The 25585-nt window shown below is 38.6% G+C and overlaps 2 protein-coding genes across 3 annotated transcripts; one reads left to right on the top strand and one right to left on the bottom strand.

Moving 5' to 3' along the window:
• The first annotated feature begins 30 nt into the window (after positions 1 to 30).
• Positions 31 to 20303, top strand: mars1 (methionyl-tRNA synthetase 1). Of its 2 annotated transcripts, XM_057847267.1 has the most exons (22): positions 31 to 320; positions 3937 to 4027; positions 4125 to 4203; positions 4475 to 4606; positions 5372 to 5447; positions 6177 to 6364; positions 7458 to 7567; positions 7638 to 7754; positions 7845 to 8048; positions 8499 to 8700; positions 8816 to 8890; positions 8968 to 9138; positions 9341 to 9436; positions 9810 to 9927; positions 10049 to 10262; positions 11900 to 12031; positions 12257 to 12361; positions 16044 to 16239; positions 17554 to 17625; positions 17854 to 17880; positions 18134 to 18244; positions 19535 to 20303. In XM_057847267.1, exons 1-22 carry the CDS (start codon positions 218 to 220, stop codon positions 19682 to 19684), a joined length of 2769 nt encoding a protein of 922 aa, XP_057703250.1. In that variant the 5' UTR covers positions 31 to 217; the 3' UTR covers positions 19685 to 20303. The 2 variants fall into 2 exon arrangements, with proteins under 2 accessions (XP_057703250.1, XP_057703251.1); XM_057847268.1 differs by lacking the exon at positions 17854 to 17880.
• Positions 19517 to 24728, bottom strand: ddit3 (DNA-damage-inducible transcript 3). The gene is made up of 4 exons (XM_057847275.1): positions 24562 to 24728; positions 23468 to 23523; positions 22628 to 22838; positions 19517 to 21613 (listed from the first exon to the last, which is right to left on the bottom strand). The coding sequence occupies exons 3-4, from the start codon at positions 22781 to 22783 to the stop codon at positions 20885 to 20887; spliced, it is 885 nt and encodes a 294-aa protein (XP_057703258.1). The 5' UTR covers positions 22784 to 22838; positions 23468 to 23523; positions 24562 to 24728; the 3' UTR covers positions 19517 to 20884.
• Between the last annotated feature and the right edge of the window lie 857 nt (positions 24729 to 25585).

The following is a 25585-nucleotide window of genomic DNA, read 5'->3' as shown; positions in this document are numbered from 1 at the left end:
CGTTGTGCTTTGTGGGAAATGTAGTCAAAATTGGGGCAAGTTACTGTTCAGACGCCATTCTAAAAACTACAAGCCATCCATTATTGAGTGACGCACAATTACCTTGCATCAGCGTTTGTGCGTGGATCGTACTTACCGGCAAAGTTGTCACATATTAGCCACATTAGCCTGATTAAAAGTAGATATTTCCACAACCAAGTCATCAGCCAACGGCCAAATGAAGCTCTTCGTTAGCGAAGGCAACCCACAAAGCCTAAAAGTGTTGGCTGCTCTAGACACAGCAGGAGTGCAATGTGACGTCCAGTTTGTTAACCACGAAGGTAAGAGGGGCGCTTTAAAATTGAATAACACGTGGTGGTTGTAACAGGAAAAGTGTCGAACCTAACTTCATTACTCATTTAGCACTGCGTGTGGTTTTGTTTTGTTTGAGCTAAGTTTCCCATGACAATGACGGTTTTGTTATCATGGAAGCTAGCTTGTCTTGTGTCATTTATCATAGCAAGCCTCTGTCAATCAAAATCAGGTGTGACGACCCTGACCGCATGGCAAGAAGACGGGAATATGACGTCACTGTTGTTGTATTATGGCGGGGAATAACGAAGTAATAATATTCGTGATAAAACTAAGTAGGGTGACAATATTTTGATTTCCGAAAAAGAGGACACTCTGCCCCAACCTCGAGACACTTAAATTTTCCTCGAAAGTCACTCAAAGATTCCTTATCACTTTAATTTACTGTATTTAAAGTGTGCCTCCTTCGTTATAGTAGAAAAATTCAGTTTTATTAAAAAAAGAAAAGCTATATAACTAAAGACATGAATTCAAATCCTCACAGGTTACTCAACAGGCTTTATAATTCCTAAAATAATAGAACAATAATAGCTGGGGGAAAAAACTGGTAGTAAGTAATGATTTTTAAAACATGCCTCTTCTGTATTGGCTAATCGTTGTTGAACAAAATAATAGCTGTCTTTTCAATTCTTACTGTACAAATAAAAAATCTGAAATAATGTTCTAACTAATACCTCTTCCGTAGAATCCATCTTTAACAAAAAGCTCATTTCTCTTTCCAGTGAAATAATGTAAATCAAACTGTAGCCTCACAACAATAATAATTTAACCGAAAAAAAAAAACATCACTATAGTCTTTAATTTTTTTTGGGGGGGGGGGGGGGGGCACTTTGGGGAACGATGGAGCACTGCTCTGACGTCTGTTTTCTCTGTTACTTAGCACAGCAGAACCAACCACTGGTGGTCAGATATTTAGGTTTGCCCTCCGAACAGGCGGCAGGCAGCTCATAAAAGGTTACCACTAGTGCTTATATTTGATATTTTTTTCTTTTCTCACAAATGCACAGGTTATAAACCTAGGAAACAAATAATAATAATATCACTATCATATAATCATAGTCAGGAACATCATCATTAAGTCATCATTACACAGAGGTTGCTCAAAAACTAATATCCTAATATTTCATTACTATAATGCAGACCCATGGAAATGTAGTCCAGTCAATACACACACACTCACAGTAGGCTATGTGCCAATTAAACATTTTTATAAATTACTATCCCGATCGATCGGGTCTGATCACGTCATTTTCAAAGTATCGGAATCGGCAAAAAAAATATCAGCCATGCCTTTTTTTAATATATATATATTTTTTAATTTAATCGTTTTCTAATTGTATTTAACGTTACAAACATAATATGTTACACTCATCCAGAGTCTTTAGTTTAGGCTTAAGGTAGGGTTATCAAATTTATCCCGATAACGGCGGTAATTAATTTTTTAAAAAATGTATCACGTTAAAATATTTAACGCAATCATGCGCCGCACGACCCACCCACGCATTGTCGCGCTCAATCTGTAATGGTGTCGTTTTACCTATATAGAGAGATAAAAAGCAGTGTAAAATGAGTAGAGTGAATTTTGGCAGCCCTTGGAGTCATTTTTTAATTGGCTAAAGCCTTACAATCCCTCTCCCTACGATTAGAAATATAATGGGAAGCAATGTGGGGAAGCAAGGTAGCAAATGATCTTTTTCTTAACACCTTAAGTTATTTCCCAACGCAGAGAAGATATATCAATTGATAGCACGACGCACAGTCATGGTTCCACTTCCCATCATGCATTGGGGCATGGCTACAGTATCATTTAATGAAAGCTCAACAAATAGACTTGATGGCAATATTTAGTCACAATATATAAAGTCACAAGTCTTTCTATCCGTGGATCCCTCTCACAGAAAGAATGTTAATAATGTAAATGCCATCTTGAGGATTTATTGTCATAATAAACAAATACAGTACTTATGTACTGTATGTTGAATGTATATATTCGTCCGAGTTTTATTCATTTTTTTCTTAATGCATTGCCAAAATGTATATGATTGGGAAAAATTATCGGGAATGATTGGAATTGAATCGGGAGCAAAAAAAAGGAATCGGATCGGAAAATATTGGGATCGGCAGATACTCAAACTAAAACGATCGGGATCAGATCGGGAGCAAAAAAACATGATCGGAACAACCCTTATTACAATTGTTGTTGACAAATGTGTTATTCCAACTCAATTATGATTCTCATTTAATGTTCTACATTGCATACAAACAATAACCGAAATCAACTGGCAAACAATTCAACCAGCATGTTTCCAGACGCAGCAGTATAAAAGTACATTTCACATAATGCCTAGCACAGCTTAGCTCATTGACAGCTACCCTATTAGCAGGCACCGGTAGCAGAGGCAAAATCAGATATTCCTATCGAAGTTTACAGTCATCGACAGCGCAACGATGCAACACCGAACGGGATATTACGATCACAACAGTACAACGCTCCGACAGAGGTCAACAGTTTCCGAAATGTAAATTCAGCAAGTGTACATACCGGTAGCCTGTGAGCTCCTGTCGTGACGAAGGTTTGTTTGTGAATGAGAAAGGACAGTTGACGCCATGATTGTGACTGCGCACGCATGCGCAAATTTATTCTCTGGGGACACGTCACAGGCAGCCCACCTATTTTGTGCAAAGCGTCAGTCGATTTCCACGCACCCTAATTGTAACCTTGAAAAATAATGAATACCGGACATTTTCATGAATTTATAAAACCTCGCCGGACGCCCTGGACAGGATGTAAAAAGTGGACATGTCCGGGCAAAAAAGACGTTTGGCCACCCTAATACTAAGTTACTGTACTTGAGTAGATTGTTCAGGTGTCTGTACCTAAGTATGAATCTTTATAACCTCGTTTTACTTTTACCACCTACATTTGAACCAGACGTCACTTTTCTCCACCAAAGTTATCCTGAGTTACAAAATATTTAACTAGGGAAACTCAACTGCAGTTGATATCTTGAGTACTCATAATTCCCTTAAAAAATAGTCTGCAACAACATGTAGGAACAAGTACTCCTACTGTTGTTGCTTTTTGTTGTTTTATAACATATATTAAATTGAGAAAACATCCAGTCGGTGAACAATCAGGTTTGAGACGCTCCTGTAAAGTGAGGCTTCATTTAAAAACGTGTTTGAACAACATTTTACAAACATTTGAATGTGGTAAAACAAGTCAGACAAATAACTGCATTATTATTCATCACTCCACCCCTTATTGGACTGCTCGTCCCAGATGTTTGCTTTTTCTTCATCATCCAGATCACTGGAATCATTAAGCCATCACCATCTGGCGTCTCACTCTTGTACAGTATATAGAAAAACTAAGCATGGACATTATGTTTTTAACATTTAAATTAAATTTTGCCATGTATATATATCAATTATGTTAAAACGGTTCTAATGTATAGATGACATGAAACTGACATGCCATGGTCAACATTCCTGGTCCTTTCCCATAGAAAATGAAGAAAATATTGTGTAGCTAATTTGGGGATTTTTTTGGGCTCATTTTTTTCCCCTTTCTTTTTTTAATAGAGAAACTCGTTCCTTTCCTGAGCCGTCCAACTTTGCCAGTCCTACTCCTTCCTAATGGACATCACCTTTTCAGCCCCAATGCCATATGTCGGTCAGTAATGGACAGTTCTGCCTGCAAAGTTAATGAATGCATTCATTCCAACAGACTCTAACCCTCTAAAATACACTTATACTTGTTGTCCTTTTAGTTACATGTTTGAAGTGAGCGGACAAGAATGGCACGAGGCTTGCGATCAGTGGCTTGAATGGGAGGCCACAGAACTCCAGGTATACTCACTCCTCATTCTTAAACTCCAGACTGTCTGTTTTACTGCTAAACTGTTGCTCACATTAAGCCTTCTAAAAGATGTAAATGATTTTCAAGTCCTGCGTCTGCACATTCTCGCTTGCAAAATCCGCTTACTGTGCTTCAACGTGTTGATGCTGCCGGTTGGGATTTAAACCATGTAAAAAACAATCAGTCAATTGTTTCCTCAGCCACAACAAGGAGAAAAGTTCTATTCCTCTGTAACGAATGTCTTTTATGTTATTTGTGCAGCCTGCCCTGCTTCAAGCCCTTCACATGGCGGTGCTTCAGGGGAAAGAATCCGAGGCCACCAAAGTCCTCACAGGGCCCCTCACTTACTTGGACCAAAGCTTGAGCAAGGCTACAACGCCTTATTTAACTGGGGTACAAGCCAATCTTCCTTTAAGATGTATAACCTACATTTGCGGTGTTGCGCAGTATGAGTATAAAAATGATTAGAATTGTGGCAAAAAAAAAGAAAAGGAAAAAAATGTCTTTAAAAATAGGTAAATTTCCAAATTTATGGTCTTTAATATTATATTTATGGGCTTTTACACAATGAATTTTGAGGTATGAAAGTGTTACCAATTAAAAGTATGAGCACAAAACTAGTTTTGATTCATATTCTCTAGCTAGTTGCATGGTAGCTATTTGTTTAATTGAGTTAGGTTTGGTTGTCATGATTTGTAAAGGGATGGTTGCCACACTAACAACAGCTCAAAGGATTCAAAGGACTTTTTATTTTCACTGTATGGGGCACATACCTGTTTTAATTTCATGGTTTAACGTTATGATGTGTTCATGTTAAAATTATTTAGACAATTGATTGAACACTTCATTTTCATTTGAGAGCATTTTCATAATTTTTAAATAAAAACCCCATTTAAAAAACAACAACTAAGAAATAGGGATGGTTGTCGCAGTGTCAAGACAAATAAAAAGTGAAAAATATGTCAAATTCAACCTAAAAAAGTAACCTAAATAAAATAATAAATAAAAGCTCATTCTTAATTGTTTTGATGGGAAGATATTAATGAAAGAGTAAAAATTGTGAGAACTAACCCCATTCTCTGACTTGTGATTTTTAAATGATTGGTCCCATTGTACTGTGCACTTTCTCTTCAGTCAATCTCTATTTGTCTGTTCTAGGAAGTTGTTTCAGTCGCTGATCTTGTTTTGTGTGCCGCGCTGCAACCGATTATGTCCACACCAACTCTCACTTCAGGTAGGAATTGACCCTTTGAGGGATAGAGGTCACTACAGTAGACAGCTATTCACAAGTTCTCATTAGCTTAACTCATTCACTGCCAGCCCAGGTCACAGGGTATGTGTTGTGGAAACGCCTATTGACGACAATACATTTCCAATTCAATATAACTGGGAGGGGCTGGAAGCAATCGAATGATCTATTCCTGTCAGTGGCCCCCACAGAGTTAAGCTATGTGATGGCAGAGTATTATAAAAAAATATGCCATACATATTTGAATTTCCAATTTATTACAATTTCTTTTCCAAAAAATTTCAAAATCGTATTTTTTCTAAACTTTATTTATAATTATGTAAATTTTTAAGTTGCTTTTTTTTTAAAGTATTTTTTTATTTATTACTATTTATTTTTTTCCCCAAAATGGATGCTTCAACAAATTTTTTTATTTAATTAAAAATTCTATTGCCCGTCACAAAATAAGTGTGCGCAATACAAATACTAGATTAAGATCGTAAAATAACAAAATAGTTTCCTGTAAGCTGTAATCAGCCCATAGCCACAAGTATAAGGACTCCTTCTGAAATGAATGTCATAAAGAGATTTTAGAAAAAAAAAAATCATAATTCATGCATAAAAGGTTAATTGTAGGCATGTTTATCCCTAAATGTGTTAAATCAGATTGTGTTTAGTTAGCGCTTCCTCAGAAGAATTGCAATTTTTAATCTTGATGAAATTTTGTCTTCTCAGGTGAACACAAATCTTTGAAGGTTTGGTTCGACCATGTGGCTTCCTTGCAGAGCTGCGTGTCGGCATCTCACAAAGTGCTGCAGGGTAAAGGCCTGCAGGCGATGAAGAGCTTCATGCAGAGGCAGCCTGCGCCACAGAGCGGCCAGTGTCAAAGCAGCATGCTGCCTTGCAACAGCAGCTCTGCTGAGGTATATGCCACTTCAGTGCAAATCAACAATTAACTTCGAGCGAGGTGCTGTTCCAGATCTCCACCTGCAGCTCCCTACAAAATCTTTCAACAGAATTGAATAGTACTTTATCTTTTTAGATAATTCTAGTTTAAAGTAGAGTGGTACCTCGACATACGATCACATGGACATACGATCCTTTCGACGTCTGACGTAAAATTTGTCCCGTCATTTGTCTCGACATATGACAACATGCTCCAAATACAACGATTTACGAAAGCATCGCGATTTCATTGTTTTCTCGCAAGAACATGGCGGATTTTCTTGAGATAAATCAACATGGGTTCAAAGAAGGTCAGTGCAGGTGGTGAAAAACAGAAAAAGGTGATGCTTATCATTGAAATTAAGATGGAAATGATAGAAAAATATGAGCGTGGCTGGCTCGACAATAGGCCGGAATATGTCCACGATCGCGACGGTCCTCTGACGGCCTCTGTTAGCCAGTCTTTATACAGTGGGGAGAGCAAGTATTTGATACACTGCCAATGGGAAAACCCTTTGCTAGTGTATCAAATACTTGTTCTCCCCACTGTAAGTTCAGGTGACAATTATTATTATTGTAGCATCAGTAAGGAAATCGCCAGCTTTTTCAGGTTTGTAATAATTTATTTCAGAACTTGTGCAACACAACACGTCTATAGTCCGCTGTATCCGACGCCAACAACAACAGAACATGAAAAGAGAAAGTAAAATCTCTACCGCACATCTCTCACTCTGTCACATCAGTCACGCGGCACGTCCAGGAACAGCATGCAAAACAGACCCACCACATAAGAACCCGATCCGTTGCATTATTATTATTATATTATTCCGATTCGCATTTATAATTTATTGTTTTAATATGTGTAATTGCTATTTTAATAGTACCAGCAGAATTTATTAAGGATTTAGTGTAGGTTTTCGGGCTGTGGAACGAATTAATGGAATTTTAATGTATTCTTATGGGAAAATCCCACTCGCCATAAGACCATTTCGACTTACAAAAGCGGTCCTGGAACGAATTAAATTCGAACGTAGAGGTACCACTGTACCGTAATGTGTTTTCTGTGTTGAGAGTGAGGAAGGGGAACGTGCAGTGTCACAGGAAGAGATGGAAGCTGCTGTACTCATCTGGAACAAAGGTTCAAATGTTCCTTCGGCTACTACAGACAGACTCCATCCGATGTATGTTACATTTGCTACACTATTGTACAAGTGTTTTTTTCTTTATGCCGTTTACTCTTTTTGCCTTCAGTCTGCCGCAGGAGGGCAAACGAAACATCCTGCTGACCAGCGCCTTGCCCTACGTCAACAACGTGCCTCATCTGGGCAACATCATTGGCTGTGTTCTCAGCGCCGACGTCTTCTCCAGGTGCACAGGAAGGATATGGCATCCTATCACAATATAACTTACCAATATATTCAGAGACTAACCTCTCCTTTTAATGTTGTCTTCTACAAGGTACGGCCGACTGCGAGGCTGGAATTTGCTGTTTGTGTGTGGGACAGATGAGTACGGCACGGCCACAGAAAACAAAGCCCGCGAGGAAGGCCTGACACCGCAGCAGATCTGTGACAAATACCACGCCATTCACGCGAGCATCTACGAGTGGTTCCAGATCGACTTTGATTTCTTTGGAAGAACCACAACTGAGAAGCAGACAGAGTAAGTAACAAGCAGGATAAGATAGGAAATGCTTGTTATTTTAGATTTAATATATAGAGAGGGTGTTTATTGGTATACCTTGACTGTTGTTGCAGTTTCTGTTGTGTTTGATAAACTATAAAGTAACAATGGAAATATGACGCTCTTCCTTCATCAAGAGCAGACATATTGATCTGTAACAGCACCACAGAAGACATCAAACACCATTTTTTGTAAGAAAACAGACCTAAAGACCAAATTGGATTTGTGTAAAGAGCTTTCTCCCTTTGATCCAACCATAATCTTATTCCATTTACACCTCCCTGCACCCATTTTTTTTTTTAATGATTGCCAAAGCAAACAAAGTACAGTTCTTTTCTCAAAATTTTCAGTCAGTACACTGGCCCCTCATAGCATTCTGTTTTTGTTCAGTCTTGGTCTGAATTTTTTACTCAAATCTTGGTCGCTCAGGATTGCACAGAACATTTTCTGGAGGCTTCACAAGAATGACTTTCTGGTAGAAGACATGGTAGAGCAGCTCCGGTGCGAGAAATGCCAGCGTTTTCTTGCCGACCGTTTCGTAGAAGGCACCTGCCCCCATTGCAACTACCCGGACGCCCGCGGTGACCAATGCGACAAGTGTGGGCGACTCATCAACGCAGTGGAACTCAAGGTGAGTGCTTCTGCTAGTGATGTTGAGTGTGATTTTGGTCAACTGCTGTTTCTGGAAAAGTCACTGTAAATAAAGCAGTCTAAGAGTGAAGTCAATGTCTGTGTGTCCCTGTTAGGCACCTCACTGTAAAGTGTGTGGACAAACTCCAGTAATCCGCTCATCCAAACATCTTTTTCTGGACCTTCCAAAGGTAAAAGGTGTTTCATTTTCTTTTTTAAGGCTGCACGAGCACTGAAAATCTTTTGTTATTTTGTCTGTATTCTCTAGTTAGAGCCTCAATTAGAGCAATGGCTGGATAAATCCACTAGCAGCGGAGACTGGACAGCAAATGCCAAACAAATCACTCGCTCTTGGCTCAGGGATGGACTCAAACCTCGCTGCATAACCAGAGACCTCCGCTGGGGAACGCCAGTACCTCACCCGGACTTTAAAGAAAAGGTTTGCTTGTTTTTTTTCACCTGTTTGTGTTGTGTATATGTGTCATCGTGCATTTCCATGACGTCAATATCACGCTGAAAAAGTCTGATCTGGGCCTTTGCGTTCCACTCGCACACTTTCCAACTGTGACCATTGGGAGCAAAGCATATGACTCACTTGAACCAAGGAGTGTGCAAGCATAATGTTACAATGTTTTCCCCAGGTTTTCTATGTGTGGTTCGACGCCCCCATCGGTTATGTTTCTATCACTGCCAACTACACTGACAAATGGGAACAGTGGTGGAAGAATCCAGATAAGGTAACACAGAATTTGTCTTGATTTAGCGTCTATGATAAGCTTCTTAGTGCGTTGCGTTGGCAGACAAGACTTAAAATCCCACAGATAGAATGCAGTAAATATCACGCTTTTAGTGTAGAAGACACGAAATCCAACAGATATAAAAAAAGAAAAATCCATCAGTTGCTCTCATAGCAAAGTCTTCATTCACATCGATTCATCTCATCTCTTTCCATCTAAAACCCCTGGATTGAGCTGTGAGTGAGAGTGTGTGTCAGCGTGTGTTTTGGGTGGGGGCTGGGAAGGGCTGATAAGTCCTCTTTGAACGGGATGATCTCACAATGATCTAATATGATGTCATCCTCACGTAGCAGTGTTGTTTGTTTGCCGCCAGGTGGAGCTGTACAACTTCATGGCCAAAGACAACGTGCCGTTCCACAGTGTGGTGTTTCCCTGCTCCCTCTTGGGAGCTCAAGACAACTACACACTGGTTAATCACTTAGTCGCCACTGGTACGCATTTATAATTGCAGTCCTTAATATTTTTACTACTTGTTACATGAATAATTAAGAGTGGGATGAATTTTTCATGATGCAATCACAACGGGCATATAATATTCTGATTTGTGTGCAGAATATCTGAATTATGAAGACACAAAATTCTCCAAGAGCCGTGGCGTCGGCGTCTTTGGTGACATGGCAAAGGATACAGGCATCCCGTCTGACGTGTGGCGCTTCTACCTGCTCTACGTTCGTCCCGAAGGGCAGGACTCGACGTTCTCGTGGGCCGACATGGCTCTGAAAAACAACTCTGAGCTGCTCAACAATTTGGGGAACTTCATTAACAGGTTGGTTACTCAATAAATGAAAGACTATGTTACTAATGTGATGTTTTTTCGAGGGATGTATTGAGATTGAAACAGTGGCAGTGAGTGATCATTTAACAGTCCCATTGACGGCGATTGATTTGCAATCCATTTGATCTGGGAGTCGCTGCTAGTCCTCCCAGTGCAAATGGACTGGATGTCCATCCCTGTCAATGGCAGCCAGTGAGTTAAAGAAAAGGATACAACTAATTAAATGCTAGAAAATTACATTTCTGGAGAAATTCCATGGGAATCCTTTGCTCCGCTGGTCGGTAAACTCCTGTGGGTCACTTCCTGTTGATTATGGGGCATTTATGGGTAACTTCTTGTTGATTTGGTTCACTTCCTGTTAATTTTGGGGCATTCCCAGGTCCCTCCCTGTCAACTGTGAAAACTGGTTGCGCAAATGAAGTTCTTAAATCTCTTATAATGGGGAAAATCATGTTTAAAAACAAAATTGATACCTCTGATGAGCGCACCCATATTTGCAACGTCAGTTATACCAGTGCACATACTCTGATAGATTCACAGGTGCATGTGATAAAAGCATTGGCTAAAATAGTACTGGCATTGATAAAATGTCTGCCGCCCACTTTCTGGAAATACTGGCTTTTAATAATGTTTTTCTTCACTTATAAACATTTTTAAATGAAACAACATTTTTTCCCCACTGGAATGCACATGATACAGGTTGTCATTTGTTGTTGTCCGCGATTACAAAGTGAGACCATGCTGTGGGTGAAAAAGATTTAATTATTTTGGGTAAAAATTAATTCCTGTTTCATTCAATCAAAGCAAAATCTAAAGGAGGCTAATTCATTTCAAACATCGAGTCAAATTAGGATCTCAGATTGTTGGAGACGTAACTATTTCAAGAGATTTTTCCCGCGTTTTGTAAATATGCTTGGGATGGTGTAATATCACACCCAATTAGGCCCCCTCTTCCTGACATTAAGAAAAAATAAAGGATTGCAGTTAAATTCCACATCAAAGATGTTTCCCTTCTGACTTTTTTTTTCCAAAGCACCTTGATCTTCAAAAATTCTTCTCGGGCAGCAATCGTTGCGGCCTAATTGGGTTTAAAAGATCTTAAACTGCATCCACCCGGAGGTGCTCAAAGGTAGACGCTAGGTTGAAAACCAGACCTCAAATCACAACGTAATTAATGTCAAGATATACCACCCTGTCAGCATTCTGGGCACACCAAAACTGAAGACTGCAGGTCAGGAAAAGTTCGTTCCACTCTCACATCAAACCCACTGTTCATTGTAAATATGACAATCTAGTCAAAGCGTTTTTGGTCGGCGTTCCGTCAAACGTGTTGCGTCAGGCGTGAGCATCCCGCTGATGCACGTATACAACTCCACTTGATTATTTGTAGCGAATAGGCTCAAAGGGAGAGCTCATATGTTCATTTACATCAGCAGAGCAAATTACACATGGCAACACCATCTATAATTTATCATCAATTAGCGTGGCGGCTAGCCCGCGTTTTTCTTATATAGCACTTTTTCCCCGCTGATTCTTAGCCGCCTTTCCAGCTCTCTTGATGACCTCTCTTGCTTTTCTGTGGTTTTCACCCTCCTTCAACCTCACTGCTCCCCCCCTCAATCCTCTAGAGCCGGCATGTTTGTTTCAAAGTTCTTTGATGGCTGTGTGCCTGCGATGGAGCTGCTGCAGGAAGATAAGAAGCTCTTGGCTTTAGTGGGCTGGGAGCTGCAGCAGTACATCCAACTCATGGACAAAGTCAAGTAAGACTGCTTGAATTATACACAGTATATTTTTATATGGCTTTCATAATATGTTTGAACTTAATCACTGCCATTGGCAGCAATAGACGTCCAATCCATTTTGTACTGGGAGGGTTGGCAGCTAATGATCACTCTATCAGTCAAAATGGATTAGACGTGTATCGCCGTCAATTGCATCAATGGTTGAATCGATGAATTGAAGTGGCGTTTTAACGTTACCACTAGAATCCGTGACGCTCTGAAGCACATTCTCAACATCTCTCGCCATGGCAACCAGTACATCCAAGTAAATGAACCTTGGAAGAAGATCAAGGGAGGAGATGGAGAAAGGTGAGATTACGTTAACCATATAGAGCCAAACACATCATATTTTCATTTACAGTGCATTTCCCTACTTTCAATAAAAATCAAGGTTCTTACAAGTCCCAAATTTGATAAAGTTGATAAAGTGTATGTATTTTGTCAGGTCTTAAATTCCTGTATCTTTTATAGGGTAAAAGACTATTTGACTATTTTTTGGTAATTGAAAATATATAAAATATACAGATGTGGCCTAATAATCCAAAGTTTGAATTCCACATACAGTGTATCACAAAAATGAGTACACCCCTCGCATTTCTGCAGATATTTAAGTATATCTTTTCATGGGACAACACTGACAAAATGACACTTTGACACATTAAAAAGTAGTCTGTGTGCAGCTTATTTAATAGAGTTAATTTATTTTCCCCTCATAATAACTCAAAATATAGCCATTAACAGTGTTGTTAATAACGGCGTTACAATATAATGGCGTTACTAACGGCGTTATTTTTTTCAGTAATGAGTAATCTAATTAATTACTTTTCTCATCTTGGCAACGCCGTTACCGTTACTGAGGCGGGAAAGGCGTGCGTTACTATGCGTTACTAAGTTGGTTGAATAAAAAAAAGTCTGAGAGAAACGGACTCACGGGGACGAGAGCAGAGCAGGAGTGAGGAAGACGCCGTTGCAACCGCGATGCTAGGTGGCTTCAATAATACCTGACTGCAGCCATAGCCGACAAACTACGCCCACATGACACGGTAGATATCATATTATAGAACTAGATGCAGATGACAGACACTGCTGCATTGCCAACTTGTTTTAAGGACTACATGCGTTTGTAAACAGCCGCCATCTTAAAGCAGTAGACCTCTCAGGAACTTAGGAAGGCCCTGATGTAGAGATCCTTCCTAGCGAACCTAAGTAATTTTTTAAAATCTAAAATGCTCCTAAATCGGCAAAATCTTAACTTAAATCTATCTTTAAATGATGAAACAGTTTTAAAACTTACACATGTTTAAAGTAGACAGAAGGGAACTAATGCTATAACGGGAGAAATTTTAACAACTTTAACGATTGATTCACAACTTTAAATGACTTCCACACATAGCAAAGGTTACTAGCTAGTTATCGCAATACCCTCGTGTCTAGTTAAGTGGAGGGTAAAGAACTGGGCTAGGGCCAATTGTCCCCCAAACCCTTTAAGCTTCACATTGTGTGACCTGTGTTTTTTTTTTTTTTTTTTTTTTTTTTTTTTTTTGGAGAAAAAAAAGAATATCACTAGTTACTTTGCCAAGTAACTAATTACTCTTACATTCAGGTAACTGAGTTACTAACGCAATTACTTTTTGGGAGAAGTAATTTGTAACTGTAATTAATTACTTTTTTAAAGTAAAATTAACAACACTGCATGGCACTAAATGCGTTAGTAGACAGCCGCCATCTTAAAGCAGTAGACTTTTTAGGACGGCTCTGTTGTAGAGAACCTTCCTAGCGAACCTAAGTAACTTTTTATCTAAAATACTTCTAAATCGGCAAAATCTTGACTTGAATCTATCTTTAAATGATTAAACAGTTTTAAAACTTTCATATGTCGAAAGTAGAGAGAAGGGAACAAATGCAATAATGGGAGCAATTTTAACAACTTTTAACAGTTGATTCAGGGTAAAGGGTAAATTTGGGTAAAGAATTGGGCTCGGGCCAATTGTACCAAAAACCTTCACAAAAAACTTCACATAGTGTGGCCAATGTTTTTTTTTTTTTTTTTTTTTTTTTTTTTTTTTGAGGGGAAAAAAAAAGTAATTATCACCAATTACTTTGCCAAGTAACTAATTACTCTTACATTCAGGTAATTGAGTTACTAACGCAATTACTTTTTGGGAGAAGTAATTTGTAACTATAATTAATTACTTTTTTTCAGTAAGATTAACAACACTGGCCATTAATATCTAAACCCCTGGCAACAAAAGTGAGTAAACCCTTTAGTAAATAAAATTAAAAGTGCAGTCAGCATTGCTGTAGAGATTGAAGAGGTGGAGGGTCAGCCTGTTCGTGCTCAGACACACGTACGCCCTATACGCCACACTCAACATCAAATTGGTGTGCATGGCTGTCACCCCACGAGGAAGCCTCTTCTGAAAACGGTACACAAGAAAGCCCGCAAACAGTTAGCCGAAGTCATGTCAACAAAGCACATGGATTACTGGAACCATGTCCTATGGTCTGATAAGACGAGCAGGCTTTCTTGTGTACTGTCTTCAGAAGAGGCTTCCTCCTGGGGTGACAGCCATGCACACCAATGTGATGTAGAGTGCGGCGTATGGTCTGAGCACTAACAGGCTGACCCCCACCTCTTCAGTCTCTGCAGCAATGCTGACAGCACTCCTGTAATGAGTCACGTGACATTTTGGAGGGAAAATGACAAGCAGTACTCAATTTGGACATTTAGGGATGTATGTATTTACTAAGGGGTGTGCTTACTTTTGTTGCCAGGGGTTTAGATATTAATGGCTATATTTTGAATTATTTTGAGGGGAAAATAAATTAACTCAATTATATAAGCTGCACACAGACTACTTTTCATTGTGTCAAAGTGTCATTTTGTCAGTGTTGTCCCATGAAAAGATATTCTTAAATATCTGCAGAAATGCGAGGGGTGTACTCCCTTTTGTGATACACTGTATATGGATACCAGGTCTCAATTATAATTATATATCTGTGTGTGTGTGTGTGTGTGTTTTTTTATTATTTTTTTTATTTTTATTTTTTTATTGTTACTCAGTATTGCTTTAGATTATTTGTATGCTTTTTTTATACGAATAAATTCATTTATAAATTAACATTGTTAATGAAAACAAAGTTAATGAAATATAAATGAGTAAAAAAAAATATTATGATAATTATGGCCCCAATAACTATCTAAAGTTGCTCTATTTTTAAGATATTTAACTCAGTGCTGCTATTGACAAGGATAGACTTACAATTCATTTAAACTGAGAGTAATGGCTGTTTATGTTTTAGTGCTATTGATGGTGTTAGTCTCCCAGCGAATGATCTCTGCCAGCCCTCCAAGTCAAAATGGATTGGGCATCTACCAAATGGGAGCCAATGAGTTAAATGAGTGCCTAATAAAGGGTTAAATATTAAATTTGCATAAATTTGTGACACAAAATCAAGCTCCTCCCATGGCCATTTCAGTCCCCAGACCTTGTTTTGTTGGCAAAAGGGGGTTGTACAAAGTATTAACACCAGGGGTGCTAATAATTGTGACACACATTATTTGATGTCAAATATTTTTTTCTTTATGTGGGATTTTTTTCCCCACTAATTGAATGCACTTGTATTGAAGTTTGGATTTTTCTCTTTTTTTTTTTTTTTTTCCGTTAAGGTCCCATATTATTTGAATTAAAATATATATATATATTAGAAGCTAAAAAACACATCTTTTTCAGGGGTGCTAATAATTATAGAGGGCACTGTACCTTTTTTCTTTGTTTTGCAAGGTTGGCAATGAAATTGGCCCCGAAATTGGCATTAAATTTTGTTCTAAGTGGTCTTAAACAATCTTAGACTTTATGAAACCTTTCGGACCCCTGTTATTGACACTCACTTGTCTTTTTTGGATACACGCCCATTCATTCAATTTGTCTTATTAAATTAGAAATTCAATTTTAAAGGACCAGTAATAAGAATCTATCATTCCCTTCAGGCAGCGTGCAGGCACAGTCACTGGCGTGTCTGTCAATGTCGCCTGCCTGCTATCCGTCATGCTGCTGCCTTACATGCCAGCGGTCAGCCAAACCATTAGGGATCAACTCAACGCGCCTCATTCTTGCGTCAACACCTTGCTGTTTGACAAGGGCGCCTTCACGCGCGTCCTCAACGCCGGCCACCGAATTGGCAACGTGAGTATGGGTGCAGTGCAGACTTTAATTGCATGCCCGCACATGCGTCCACAACCTCATGAAATAACCGTTGGTGACATCATTTCTGTGAAGCTGGGAGTGACAGCTGTTTTAACTACCGGTAGTTCTTCGATACGGAATCCAAAACAGATTGTAGTTTTTCTCTATCACGTCAAGTTTTTTTTTAACTGTTGGATATCTGTTTCCTTAAAAATATGAAAAACTCAAAAGTGCTTTTTTTTTTTTTTTTTTTTTTTTTTTTTTTTTTTTTAAATCTTTGACACAGATAAGTCTAATGTTTTTTTTAACACTATTATGGTTTTCAAATGATATAGCTACAGTAATTATAAATTGTGAGAATAGTAACAAGATAATAAGTAAGTAAGCTCTGGTGATAAAACTTGATTTGTTGCAAAGAAAAAGGGAAAAAACTTGCTCCAATGTTGACACCAGCTTGGCCATTTTAGTTTTGTTCAGCATACAAATCTTACCACAACAAAGGTATTTTTCCCAATTGTTTTCCAGTGTAATATTTTAAAATCTGGTTATTAAATATATTTTTCGGAATTGAGTAAATATTTTTTTTATTATTATTTTTTTTTTAATCCTGAGTATTTCTCCCTTTGCACCCTATGGCTTTAATCATAAAGCGGACTTTTTGGAATGTTCCATTATCCAATTACAACCTTTAGTAGCACCAGTTTAGAGTGCATATTAAATGTACCTTTAGCTTTGTTGTGGTGGTAGCATTCCAAATCTGCGTTTGTGAAAATATTTGCAGGTACATGCCGACTTGTAGTCAAGAAAAGACACTTGATGAAACTGAAGACAAGTATTCAAGGCTGAAAATGGGTGGTTAGACATTTTGAAAGAATTGGTATCCAAAGTTTGCTACAACATGAAAGCCATATTGCTTGTTAGCTGCTTTTTCGGTCTTCATCAAACACTCTGGGGATTTTGTCACCCAAAAAGCCTGATGCCATTACAGAACAATCTTTCTTTATAACATACAGTATTTCTATCACAATACCCCATATTAAAATTTGGCTTATAGTAAGTGCACTGTAGTGCGGAACTTATGGTACTTGTTTGTTTGGTTTAACTGTTTGAGGATGGGAGTCACTCCAGACATGTAACAAGCAATTTAGATCAACCAAGATTTTGGTTGAATTCCAAATCGTACAGGCTCATTGACGGCCTTTACATAGTCATTCTTGGTTACATTACATCTCCAAAGTCTTCAGGTTGATTCTTCTGCATATTCAAAACAACAGGCACTGACTAAACCCCCCCCCCCCCCCCCCCTCTCTTCAGGTGAGTCCATTGTTCCAAAAACTGGAGGTGGAGCAGATTGAAGCTTTGAAGAAGAAATTTGGTGGACAGCAGGTATGTGATATAATGAAGAAACTTGATGACTGTTCTATAGAAGTGAAAAATAGCAGCAAATAGTTACGTCTCACCGTGCAAATGGTCCAGGCAGACAAAATAATTGCAGCTCCTTTTTTAAATGCATTACATAGTAAAAAGACAATACATTCTTTGTATTTTATGAATTAATCAAATCGTTTAAAAATAATCCTTGTCTAAACCTTCTCATCAACCGCCTTCTTCTAGCCTGAAGATGAACCACCAAACAAGAAGGTACCATTGGTGTTCTGTGTGTAGAGTCCACAATGTTACTGTCACCAAAGATTTGTGCATGCTTTCACAAAAACTAGCTTCTCATTTGTACGTTGTCTTATCACCATGAGTCCAGTGCGTCCCTGCGTCTGTTCGTTCATCACCCGCTCGTGAAATCCCGTCAACACTTTGACTGAGAGCCACTATTGTTTAAAATGAAGTCAGTCATCCCTCTGAAATAATAACAAACCGTATGTTCTGTTTGCAACTGCAGACGCCGGCTCAAAACGCTGCCGGCCATACTCCGTCCGCCCCTGCAATGGAAGTGAATGCCAGCATAGACCCAGAGAAAGCACGGCAGCTGACGCATGCTGTGGCTGAGCAGGTGATATTTTGATGCAGCAGGACCTCTGAAAACTATAATTATTTTTTTTATAATAGTTTATTATCACAATTTTTTATTGATGTATTCATATCAAATCCTGCACATCAGGATTCCACAACTTCTGCCTGTCAAGATTTATATTAGAAACGCAGTAAATCAGGGTGTCCCACAAAGGTTATCGTTAATGAAAACGACAGAATAACAAAAACTACAAATGGGAAAAAAAAAAAAAACTTTCGGCAGTTGAATAAAAACTAAAATAAAAAATAAAACTAATTAAAACTGTATTGTGTGTTGATTAAAACAAGAAAATTGAATTGGAAATCCTGATCTGTTCGTTATTGTATTTAATATTCACACATCTAAATTCAAAATGACTGATTTTTTTTCATGTTAGCTTATTTTTTAAGTACTTTTTGAACATTGCATCTACATGTAACCTAACATTTGAGGAACTAAAAGTAATACAGTACTATTAAAAACTAAATAATCACAAATAATTTCTAGAAAATTGAGACCTCGTAAATAGCAAATCCACTCTAAAAACAAATTAGGACTAGCTGATTAAAGAGGGAAAATCGAAACAAAACTATTAATAAAAAAAAAAAAAAAAAAGCCATACTCTTACAACCTTGGTGTCTAGAGAGAAATTTACTCTTTGACTGCACATTACTTGTTTAGTTTTGACTGTAAATCTAAAGCGTTAATTAGAGAAAATACCATTAAATTTTATTTTGATAACATAATGAAAGTCTTAAACCTTTCATCCCTAGTTCCCCTACTCAAGAGTTAATCCATTTAATGGGGACAGCATCATGTGTTATGTATTGCTCAAACACCGATTCGCGCAACAGAAATATGAGTGAAAAAAAATTGCCCACAGACAACTGGTGGCTCAGTAAGAACTGACCCCCTAGAAATGTCGGTCCAAAAAAATGACTATCAAAGCCTGCGCACTACAGAGATGCTTTTTGAGTTGCACAGATTTTTCACAAATAATTGTATTCAAATAAATTGTTTTAAAATAAATTTTTACGTTTGTGTATTGTAATAAATTCATGTAATAAAACAATTTTAATTGTTTTTAGTTTTTTTTTATATTAGGTAATGTTAATGAAGGAATAGGATACATTTGCACTAACTCAATGTAAATTGCAATTATTTAGTAGCCGTTATTGAAGGTTTGCACCCCCCCACAAAACTAAAACTAATCTATAAGCAGTCCAGTCTATTCAAGTATTTTTTTTAAAAAAATCGTATTAAAAAACGCACATTTGTCATCTCTTACAGGGAGAAAAAGTGCGAGCCCTGAAAGCGCAGAAGGCCGACAAGGCGGTAATAACAGCCGAGGTGTCTAAATTGTTGGAGCTGAAAAAGCAGTTGGCACTGGCAGAAGGCAAGAGCCCTGAACCCGCACCTATCAAGGGCAAGAAGAAGTGAGATATGGCACAAAAATCAAACGGTGGAGGTGGTGGGAATAAGAGTGAGAAAGTAATAGCAGAAAAAGGGGAACATGATGTACATGGCGAGATGAGGATGTTAGCCAAAGGCAAAGCCGTGACGGGATCTGAGACAACACGGCGTTGGCACCGAGGGCTAATGAATGCTAGCGAGGCCGGCGGGGAAATGAAAACACACAAAGGGAGCCAAATGAATTCTGCTACAGAATGGAGGGATTTGGGAAAAATCCCTACACCAAGAGAAACTGATTTGATACTCTTCCTGTTATATACTCAACATATCACATCAGCCCCACAAGGTGTGCAATTGAAAAGATTTTTATAGCACATTAAAATTACTTGGCTACCAATTTATCTTGTGAAAAGCTAAAATTGGTCCCTATATACTGTGATGCCATGTACCTCCTTGTCAATCATGTTTTCACCTTGTAATAAATACAAATCTTGCATTAAGAAGCAACAAAAATCCTTCTTTTTATTACAAATTTGGGATTACAGTGACAGATATAAATGTTAACAAATGACATTATCATTTAATTAAAAAAACATGCATATCCATGTATGATTAAAAATGTAACTAGAATAAGAAAGTAGAAATGAACAGTACAAACTTGTTGTACAGTAATTATTACAGTTATAGAAAAATAACTTGTGGGTATTTCATACCACCAGTTGCCGATTTGAATAAAAACCTGTAGAAAATTTAGCTGGGTGCAACCTGTTGTATTTAAATAAGCATACAGACATTCCCTCAACAAACAAGGGGCTTTTTCAAAACATTCCTGAGCTCCTCTCTACACAATTGGGGCAAATAATCTCTGCTAGCCATATTGCAGCCCTTTAATGAGGAGTTACAATTTATCACAAAATGGCAGCTACGAAAGGCCCTCAATTATGTTCCTTTCTTTCCAACATACAAATCACCAAAGCCTTCTTAATGGTGGTGTAACTTATTGTTACTAACCTTGCAACTGGCTCTAAAAAGCTTTTCCATTTTCACATGCTGTGACTTCCATGTTTGCCGCAGTGATATTGCTGCTTTTACTCTTCTTCAACCTTCATCATCTTTTTCTAAACATCTTAAAATCTTTGGTTTTCCCATCTTACAGTCTAAGCAGCGAGTGCACTTTCACATACAAACACACAGCAACCATTTTCTCACCACTGCTTCTCTACGAGCTCACTTCCTGGTGTTGACAAGTCTCTCGATGAGTGCGCGCCTTGTCCGCTGCACCTCCTCTCCCAACCTTTCGATTTCCGCTTTCAAGCGCTCGTTCTGCTCCGTCAGCTCCTGCACTTTCTTTTCGTTCTCCTGCTCTCGCTCCTTGCGACTCTTTTTGGCAGACAAGTATGAGGAGGATGCGCGCTGCTGCGACTGGGAGGGGACGCCCGGGGACGACGAAGCGCCGTCGGGGCCCTGGCTCCTCCGACGCTTACTCGGGCGCGAGGGCGAGTAGACGGACGGGGATGACACTGGCGATGATGGGGACAAGCAGCGTTGGGAAGGAGGAGACTGCGAGGCAGAGGATGAGGAGCAGGACGGCGAATCGGGGACGCAGGGTAACTCTTCTTCACTGGCTGATGGAGATGCGGGATGGACGTTGTCAACCTGTTGCTGCTGGTTGTGGTGATGATGATGATAATAATAACCACTGCTTGAATCCACCATTCCTCCTTCACTCAGGAACTCAAAGAACTCAGGGGGCAGCAGGTCACCGTCACCGCTCCTCGCGCTCGTCTCCGTTTTCCGTTCTTCTGATGGAGTCAGACAGGAGGAGGTGTGATGCAGAGGCTGAATGTTATGGACCTGCTCCGTCGCCCTCTGAACACCCTCACCCCACGTCTGACCGCCTTCCGTCAGCCACGTCAGGGAGCAACTCTCCAGAACATCCAGGAACTCGGGCTCTTTCTGTAAGTACAAAATCAACTTTGACATTAAATGGGTGTCCTTACAGTCCTGGGAGCAATTTGACAGCCCACTATTGCTTTCGCCACATATTCTAAATCTGCATCAAAATATTCCGTGGGAAAAAAAATGTTGATGGAAGAGGGTTTTTTTAAATTTACGCCATAAATCTAAAGACTAATTGGTTTAAGATTGACGCTAAAAATGTCATTTAAATATCAAAGTATACCAGATTGTTTTCAGATGTACAACAATAATCTACAGACTAATTGGTTAAGAATTTCATTAAAAATGTCACTTAAAATTTTTTTGTTTTTCAAATGTACTACAGAAATTAAAACATGGTTTCTACAGAAATTAAAATACGGTTCTATTATTGAAGCTAAATAAAAATGTCACTTTTTAAATTTGAAATTGTAAGTAATTGGAAACATCAAGTTAAGACATTTAACAATACAATATATCCAACTTTTTAAAAATATTAGCTCAATATTTTGTTATGTTACACAAATCTGTTTTGTCAACAATAAGAACTACCTGAGTTTTTTTCTGTAAATGTTAATTGCTTAGCATATGTTAACCTACACTATTTTGAATTACAATTCAATAAACTGCATAATTGCATAAGTTATTTTGAACTACTGCCTCAGTGTTGATTAGGAAAAAATACCATCGTGGTTAATTAAAATTGTGCGCTTCTTTTGTTTTCTATTGTCAAGTCATTTAGTTTACTGTAATTTGAAAAGGTTAAACAGAGTCAAACCAAAGTATTTTGTTTTGTCAAGTTTTCTGAAAAATGTTTTAAAAAATAGCTGGCAAAAACGCCTCTTGCACAAAAAAAAGTATCATAAACAAAAGGTAAACCCTTGTCTTTCTTACATTTTTCTGTATGCGCCGCTTGAAAGAAAACGTAGACACATTGTTCTATGTAATCTAAACACAATGAACGATTAACACCCTGACATCCAATTTTTAAAAGTGCGATCAATCAGATCCCCTCCTTTTTAAGATACTGACCTCTCCGCACGAAGGGGCGCGTGCCATCTTTGCCCCTCCCGCGTCCGAGCCCAGGATATCCTGCAGGTCCTCATACCACGCCTCCAACTCTGCGCCACACAGCGGCCCCACGCCGGGGGGGTACGGCGGGGGCAGGTGAAGCCACTCGGCAGTCATCTCGCCAGTTAACTCGCAACGCACTATACACTCGGCCACACGCTTCACTCGGGACCTGACGGCGAGATAGAGAGGACAAACATTTATGACAAGTTTGCAGCTGTTCCGATTCAGGTATATGTTCAAATGATGGGTAAGAAAAAAAAGATGCCACTCCCTTTAAAAAATATTATGGTCTAACCACATTATGAGATAGTCCTTTGGTTTTTAACCTTAAAAGATGCAAATGAACTGTGAAAGCACTATACAAACAAGAAAATAAGGGACATTTTTAATTCAAGGAGAATCATGTTTTTTTTTTTTTTTATTATAATGCTACATTAGTTAAAATGCTAAATAGATGTAAAATAAATTACACTTAGTCAAACGATAAGAAATTTGAAACTACACTTGATTAAAAACAGATGTGTAGGAAAAAATCTGTCAACAAATAAAAGATACATTTAAGTTAAAAAAAAATCTACATCAAAATGACAAGCACAAAACAGTTAAATTGGTCATTAAAGCTCTTTTCTTCATTCTTCATTCATCTTCTTTTCTTAAATGGTAAAAAATCAATTCTTAAAAAAAAAGGTCAATAACACTCAAAACAAAAGTTGTCGATTTAAAAGTGAAACCCCCCCCCCCCCCCCCCAAAAAAAAAAAGGGAAAAAACATATATATATAATTGAGAAAGAAATTTACCTTTAGGACTCCCTTAATCAAGTCTGCAGATCTGTTGATATTTTGCCCTTACAAATCTGGAACAAACAAATGTTTTCAATCAAATTTTAGTAAGTGTCAAGTGGTGAAAAATAACAAGTCATATGTGATCAAAGACATGCGTTCTTGCCTGAACTCTAAACAAAGACCAATATGCTCTCAATTGCGCCCCCTGCGCTAAAAGATCCTCACAACAGGCTCCGTAATCGATAAACAAGATGAGGACGGCGACTAGACTTTGATTTCAACCTTTTGCACTCATGACAGTCGTATCTCTGGGTCGCTATAAACTATTATCGTCGCCACAACCAGGAACAATACGATAACACCGATAAATTGTGATTTTTATGTTTTTTTCCCTTTTTAAAGACAACACGCCGAGTTGCGATGACGTTCGGTTTTCATGTTGCCAAAAACGACACCAGAGGCACATTCCTTCATATGCTGTCATGTTATTTTGTAGTTACAATGATTAACAAGTATTTTACAGTCTTAAGTTGAGCTAAAATGTCCTTTGGGTTTTATTTTCATTGTTGTCGGGTCCTGTTGAATTGACCGCTATGAACTAAAACAATTACGTCATGGAAAAGAAAAAATTCCAGTGGCTGAAATTGGGGAAACTTGCGAAAACGCGCAAGATGAAAAACAAGACGACATAGAAATAACAATGTATAATTTCATTAAGTTTGTATTTCGGTGTGTATCGAGTTTTGTGTTGATTTTAAAGGAGCCAAATTTAATTTTGCAGCTTTTTGGAACACATATGAGTAATATCAATTCAATATTCGTAAATACAATTCTTAAAAGCTCATTTTATTGTCTCTTGAACTTTGACGCACTTGAACGTCGGTGTTGAAAGTTTGCGCGTGTCGTATGACAGCCCTGGAGAAAATACAAATACATCAGTTATCATATTACTGTTAAGGTGTAAAACAAAAGAATTTCCGATGGGGGGAAAAAAGATATTTAAAAGCCCGCAACCGGCAAGTAAAAATCCTATCCCAGTTGACTTGGGGAAGTCGCCAAGACTTGGCAAGACTATGATAAAAGACGATTAAAAATTAGTTGTCACTTACCCTTTTCCTTTTATTTGTTCGACGCCTCGACTGTCGCTGGATCGTATGTAGATACTTTAATGAAAATGGTTGATCGCTCATGTTAACCATTGTTCAACTCTTGACGGCCGAATGTGCTTAAACGGAAACTCCCGGCGGTGTTTATAAGTAGCGAGGCCAACCAAACTATGCCAGGCAAAGTGGGGCTACCTTGTGACATCACGGACTGGCGTAGGAGCGGGCCAATCATAATGCCGCAGTTGATCCGTTTTCCTTGACGACATCCAATGACAGCAGCGAATTTTCAGGCAAGATGGGAGGGGTTTATGAGACAAGCAAGGGTGAGTGCGTTTCAATAGTTTGTGCGAGGCGCAGTTGTGATGCAGTCATAAGACGGCCAGGACGAATTTGGGGCGTATGGGAGTCACATGAAAGGAATGATGCAATGCTTGGCAACCAGTTTCTAGCTGGGGATAACACCGGCGGAATTTGAACATGTTTTATTAAATAGTGTTGCCTCGAACAAAAAAATATAGCTAAAAATATACATGTATGCACGGCGAGGCAATGTCGAAGAATTGTCGTTTAATAGTTAACGTCGTGACGTTCCACACCCACTTTTTTGTCTTTCATTTCACGTCACAAAATAATAAACGATGACGGGAAACACCCGTGGAGTGTAGCGAGTGGACAATTCGGCTTTTGTGATTGTCTCACATGATGAACGCGTAAACAACATAAACATCTTTCAGAGCCTTGTCCCGTCACGGCGGCGCGCTCTCTCTGCGACTGACTTCCGGGATGGTATCAAAACAAACGGGAGCGCGCACTATGCGACTTTCCCTCTTGCCTTGCGCGAAATGTTTTCAACTAAGAACGACGAAACTTTTCCACTTGATGACAACATATCGGGTGTTATACGTGATATTATTCACGTAGTATTACTTAGTTGATACTTTTTGAATGATTGACAGTACCCTAGGAAAGCAGTTAATCAGGCATGTGAAAATCTCCATACTTAAACCCAGGACAACATGAATGACAT

Source organism: Corythoichthys intestinalis, chromosome 9, assembly GCF_030265065.1.
Source record: "Corythoichthys intestinalis isolate RoL2023-P3 chromosome 9, ASM3026506v1, whole genome shotgun sequence".
Classification (NCBI taxonomy): Eukaryota; Metazoa; Chordata; class Actinopteri; order Syngnathiformes; family Syngnathidae; genus Corythoichthys; species Corythoichthys intestinalis.
This window is presented reverse-complemented; position numbering and strand designations above follow the sequence as displayed.